The sequence below is a fragment of the Lactuca saligna genome, chromosome 2, assembly GCF_052625555.1.
Source record: "Lactuca saligna cultivar CGN05327 chromosome 2, ASM5262555v1, whole genome shotgun sequence".
Classification (NCBI taxonomy): Eukaryota; Viridiplantae; Streptophyta; class Magnoliopsida; order Asterales; family Asteraceae; genus Lactuca; species Lactuca saligna.
In genome coordinates, this window is record NC_136418.1 from 87539145 (window position 1) to 87545144 (window position 6000).

Below are 6000 nucleotides of genomic sequence, written 5' to 3' on the forward strand. Positions count from 1 at the left end.
TTCCTATGGTTAATTTCAAGCAATGGATTAATTCAGTTGGTTACCAAATTAGAAGTTACTAGTTATCATGATCAGACTAACTAGTGTATGTCAATTTATAAACTTTAACCCCAATGATCATGCATACTAAGTACACCAAATTGATTTTAAGATATATTTCGACAATGAATGAACCGATCTAAGAAATATCTATCTATGATCAAGATTAACTATCAAACACATATTATGATGTAATAATGCTCTCTAACGCAACTAAGCAACTAAATTTACCACCTATATTAGGATATGGTCAATGTCTAGCTCTAACAATTTAATGATCAATTTAATGATCATAAACAACTAGGTAAAAAAGTTCATGCAATCATTGGCCACTTAACTATACAAACACTTGAGGGTAAGGCAATAAAGATATCAACTTTAACATGTTAGGATATGATCTACCAAACACAAGCTAAAACCAACTTCAATAATCCATAAACAAAAATTAATACATAGTATTAGGGTTCATCTAATCTAAATGAAAGTAAGTGGTTATTAGCCCATGATTACAGAAAAAACACTCATAATCATAAAGTAGTTTAGGTTAAACATAGTAAATCTAGGCAAACCAAATTATTAAAGATGAATCTTTACTTCAATATCTCTAACGCTTGTTCTCCAATCGAATTCAAGTCTCTAAGGTTTGTTGGTCGCTTTTGGTTGAAGAAAACATTAGCTCCCTATGCATGCATCACGAATTCTGACATAAAAAACGATATTTATACTTGCAAAATTATAACTTCAACACAGTGGCCAAATGGTCGCCATGTTGTGGAAATTATTCCAAACGCGTATTCCTCAAGCTTCGCCATTGGTTAATCGAGAATGTTCTAAAAGCCACGTTGTGGATCAGGAGATACTACACCGTGGGGTTCTTCTTTTATGCATAATTCTTCTCTTCTTCTTATTCTTGATGCAAGCTTCATCCTCCAAGTTTCCAACTTTGCTCTATTTTAGTCCATTTTCACGAGAATGTCTTTCTTTGGCTACAAAATAGAACTTATACTTTATAAGTACCAAATAAATTTGTAGGGCATATACCATAAAAGTCCTAAAATTTTGTAATTAAATTGGGGAAAACCCATTAATTTAATTTTCGGCCACCGTAACCATTTCTGTGTCGTAAAGCTATCGATTTAAGACAAATAGCCGGCTAACAAACGGTAACCTGCCTCAACCAGTCACTTCTTACCGTGAGACACCCATCCATCACCTTTCTCTCCTTACCTATTCATCTTTTAGGACTCAAAAAGGGTTTTCATGCCTACAAACGTTTGGGAAGAGAGGTTTGAAAAAGGGATAGTGAAGAATCAACATTTTCACACGGGAAATTATTGCTGAGACGCTACTAGTGCAAGGTATGTAGGTTCGAACATGAAATTGAAGTGTATTTTGGTTTTTCCTCACGTCAGTATCAGTAACAAGTTCTTTATTGCACATTTAGCAGATGGCCTCTATTTCTGGTACTAAGAAACAAAAAGACAAATGAACTAAAACTAGTACTAAGAATGAGAAAGGCAAAGGACCTGAGAAGGTGTATGTTGAAGAGTCAGACTCAGATGATGAAGTTTTTGACTTCGGTTTCTTGGATTTTTCACAAGAAACCTTCAAACCACCATCCAACCTATGTAACGACCCATTTCTTAACTTTTTGTGTGATGAACATATGTTAAAGAGGGATGTAGAAAGGTCAGGGGATGATAATAATCAACCTGGTGTAAATGAGGTTGAGCATGGCCACTTACCAGAGGTAAATAATGAAGAAATTGGTGTAGAGTTTAGTTAGGGTCCATGATCCAAACCAACTTTGGAGAAAAATGAGACCTGAATTGGGTGAGTGTTATGAGTCCCCTGCTCAACTTAGGTTTGCATTAACAAATTATGCAGTCCATAATGGCTATGGTATTTACTTTGAGAAGAGTGATAAACTTAGGGTAGTTGCTAGGCGTGGCAACAATTCTAGTGATAAAAAGCCATGTCCTTTTAGGGTAGTAGCTGCTTGGAAGTATAATGAAAGGACATTCCAAATTAAATCCATTGTTAAGACTCATTCGTTATGCTAGGAATTACAACTTTTGTAGCTTAGTTACTTCTAACTAGTTAGCCAAACACTACTTGAAAGATGTCATTAGGAAGCCCAAAATGACATTGGATGAGATGAAAGAAGATGTTTTAAGGAGGTTTTCAGTGAATGTATCTAAGGGGCAATGTCAAAGAGAAAGTTCACAGGCTAGGGAGATGAATCTTAGAGGTGGCAATCGTGTCGTGTCGTGTCGGGTTCGTGTCGTGTCGAAACACTAAACGGGTTGAAAGTGCTTGACCCTAACCCGACCCATTTAATTAACGTGTCGTGTCGTGTCAACCCGTTTATTTTCGTGTCGAGTTCGTGTCGGGTTTCGGGTTAGGGCTATACCTTGAAATATATCATGTCATGTAAGGTTAAAAGATTGAGCATGTTGAAAGAGTAGGAGTTGGGTAGGCGGAATGATAAAACTAATCGTTTGGAGGCATAATAGATGAAGTCATAGCAAGTTTAGATGACAAAATTAAAAGATTGAAAGTTGGGGATGCGGATGACAAGGTCACTAGGATGTGAGAGTGGTGAAAGAGACTGGGTAGTTTGGGAGAGAATGGAAAAACTAAAATGAAGTCTTGATCTAGACGGCTAAGTCATTTCAACATTACAAAACAATTCAATTAGAAGGTTTTCTTTTACTTATGGTTTTGGTTTTGTATCTTTCTAGTTTATTTAAATAATTCAAAAAAACTTGCATATAAATAAACGGGTCATTTTCGGGTCATATTCGAGTTGAAATTCTCAACCCTAACCTTACCCATTTAATTTTCGTGTCGTGCCGTGTCAACCCGTTTATTTAAACGGGTTGAAATATCTTACCCAAACCCATTTATTTCGTGTCGGGTTTCGTGTCGTGTCAATTTTTGCCACCTCTAGAGATGATAGAAGGAAAGTTAGAGGAATACTGTGCTAGGGTTTGGGACCATGCAGATAAAATCCTCGGGTCTAATGCAGGGAGCACATGCAAGGTTGGGGTAGATGTCAATCCTGGTGGAATAAACTATTTCAAGAGGTTCTATTTATGGTTCAAGGCTTTCAAGGATGGATGGAAAAAAGGATTCAAAAAAGTGATAGGACTGGATGGATGTTTCTTGAAGGGGCAAGTAAAAGGTGAGCTACTGATTGCTATTGGTAGAGATGCAGACAATCATGTCTACCCAATAGCTTGGGTAGTGGTTACAACTGAGATTAAAGACAATCGGTGTTGGTTCATTGAGTTATTAGTGCATGATTTGGATCTTGGTGGTGGTAATGGGCTAGTTGTTATTTCAGATCAACACAAGGTATGTATATTATGCCTTTCAATAAAAAGTATACAAATGTGTTACTTATTAATTTGTTATCATATTCCAGGGACTATTATAAGCTCACAATTCCTTCCACATGTTGAACTCAGACAATGTGCAAGACATATATTTGCAAATTTTATGAAAAGATACACATGATTGGAACTAAAGAATCTGTTTTAGGAGGCTGCTAAAAGTACATTAGAAGGGGACTTTAAAGCTATAATAGAGAAGATCAAGAACATCACACTTTCAGGTTATACCTATCTAATGGCTAGAAAACCGAAAACATGGTGCCGAGCCTTCTTTATAACAAGATTTGCATGTGAGGCTTTAGAGAATGGCATTTCAGAATGCTTCGATTCTATGATAAGGAAAATGAGGAAGAAACCTTTAATTACAATGCTTGAGGAAATCAGAATTTACCTAATGTAAAGGGTTTATCATCAATAGGATTTGCCTAACCAATGGAGATGTGACTATGGCCCAAATACCCTAGAATATGAGGTAAAATGTTAACATATAAACTGTTTTTAATTAGTTATAATATTATTACATATAATTGGTCACTAACTTGTTTATCTTGTAGTTTGTGGAAGGTAATACCAAGTGGAGGTCATTTATTTGAGGCTAGGTATGCATATGATAGGTACAAGGTGGATTTACATCATCATTCATGTACATGCAGAATGTGGATGTTTTTTGGAATACCATGTGTTCATTGTTAGGAAACAATCAACTATGTGAAGAAAGATCCTCCTGAATTTCTTTCTCCCTGGTTCCATAAGGACAAGTTGATTGCAACATATATGGAAAATATACTGCATGTTGGTGGAAGCAATCTGTGGCAAATGACTGATTTCATCAAGCCACGACCACCCCTTGTGAGGAGAATGCCTAGGAGACCTAAAGTAAATAGAAGGAAGCATGCTTCTGAATCTCAAGACTCTAAATATCCAACTCAAAGGGCAAATGAAAAACCCACACTTTTAGAAACAGAAAGGAAACTTGAATAATTTCACAAACAAAACCGCTTATGAACTCACCAGCATTATGCTGATTTCCAAACCGCTTGTGTTCTTAGGTCAGCATTAGAACAGGTACCCAAAGATCCTTTTTGCTTGAAGACGGAGTACTCAGAAGACCCATTTCTTTTTTCTTTTTCATATTTATATGGTATGTATCACAACTGTACAAATTTTACTTTTGAAACAACTGTAAAACTTTTCTTATGTAATGTAATGGTTGTTTTACTTTACTTACTATGTGCATTGGATTTGATACTCAATGTGGAGTCAACCCCGGAAATGTTTCCGCCTTCGGTTTTCGGGGTGTGACATCATCACTTTGACAATCTTTATTGAAGACCAAACTTCCTCTTCGTTCTTTCGCAAGACTGCATGAAATCTTATCCTTAGTCTCTTATATTCTTCTTGATCTTTGAACTAATCAGCCAACTTGTATTATGCAGAAACAAACATCATATGATTTATCGGAAATCCAATTGATTAAAGTCAGAGTTTTCAATCTCATAACTCTTCTTTGAAAGTTTTCCAAAATCATGCTTCTTCCCTGATGAAAAGACTTGTTCAATTGTTTCATAATACCAATGTTTACTGGGATCACCCTTATATAAACTTGGTGGATCACTTTCTCATTGTCTCAGAATGCTGTTAACCTGTCATTTCGAAAATTATCAGTAGCAAATTTTGGAGTCTGATATGTCGAAAAATCCGCCTTTTCATCCTCCGATGGAACCAAAATCCCGTCTTTCTCATACAATTCCTATAATATCAAGCTCCAATACCTCACACAAGATAAACCATTCGTGACATTGGTGTGAGAAGTTCCTATACCAAATTCTTCCCATATATGTGTGACATAATCGACATTAAGATCATAGTAAAACCTGCAATCATTGCATACACCTCCAACTTTGCTTTGTCGATCCCTGTACTACAACCGGTCAAGCATTGTGGAAAAATAACAAATAAGAAATTCCACACATAGGGAAATAATTTCATACACCTCTAACTTTGCTTTATCGAGCCCTGTACTACAACCAGTCAAGCATCATAGAAAAATACCAAATAAGAAATTCCACACACAGGGCAAACTAGACTTTCAAAACTAATTGATTGTAGTGAGAGGTGGTTGATGGCCAATCTCATTAAACATGTAAACAATCTGTTCATTCGTTACTTCATAGAATGGACTTGTATATGGAAGCTTCATGATTTGAGCAAACTGCTGCTTGGTAAGCTTGTACAGTTTGTCATTCGTCAGTTGGAGTGTAACAACTTTCATCATTTTGTTAAACACCACCGTTGATCCCACCAGTGATAACCAGGCCATATGAACAGAGAATGAAGATGACATAACAGTTGAAAGAACATAGTGATTTAGGGCCACAATCAACATCTACAATTGTTCAAGATATTGCGTAACATTTGGTTATACACAAAAAATTGAGCTTTGAATCTTCATCTATGGCTGAGAAGTTGATTCTTCAGTGGTGGTGTTGGACGGATCAACATTACTAGTTGGTGCTCCCATGATTAAGGTTTGTGAGAATTGTGTAGATATGATTATCGTGAA

General features: G+C 36.2%; 1 protein-coding gene across 1 annotated transcript; it reads left to right on the top strand.

The window, feature by feature from the left end:
- The first annotated feature begins 2994 nt into the window (after positions 1-2994).
- LOC145029844 (uncharacterized) lies at positions 2995-4418 on the top strand. Its single transcript, XM_078978300.1, has 4 exons — positions 2995-3399; positions 3856-3909; positions 4002-4058; positions 4131-4418. Exons 1-4 carry the CDS (start codon positions 2995-2997, stop codon positions 4416-4418), a joined length of 804 nt encoding a protein of 267 aa, XP_078834426.1.
- Positions 4419-6000: the final 1582 nt, after the last annotated feature.

Bases quoted from the DNA above. Each gene is read 5' to 3' on its own strand.
- LOC145029844 (XM_078978300.1), top strand. From the start codon at position 2,995: ATGATAGAAGGAAAGTTAGAGGAATACTGTGCTAGGGTTTGGGACCAT. The intron at 3,400-3,855 runs GTATGTATATTA...TATCATCAATAG, and splicing joins TTATTTCAGATCAACACAAG to GATTTGCCTAACCAATGGAG. The intron at 4,059-4,130 runs GTGGATTTACAT...GTTCATTGTTAG, and splicing joins ATGCATATGATAGGTACAAG to GAAACAATCAACTATGTGAA.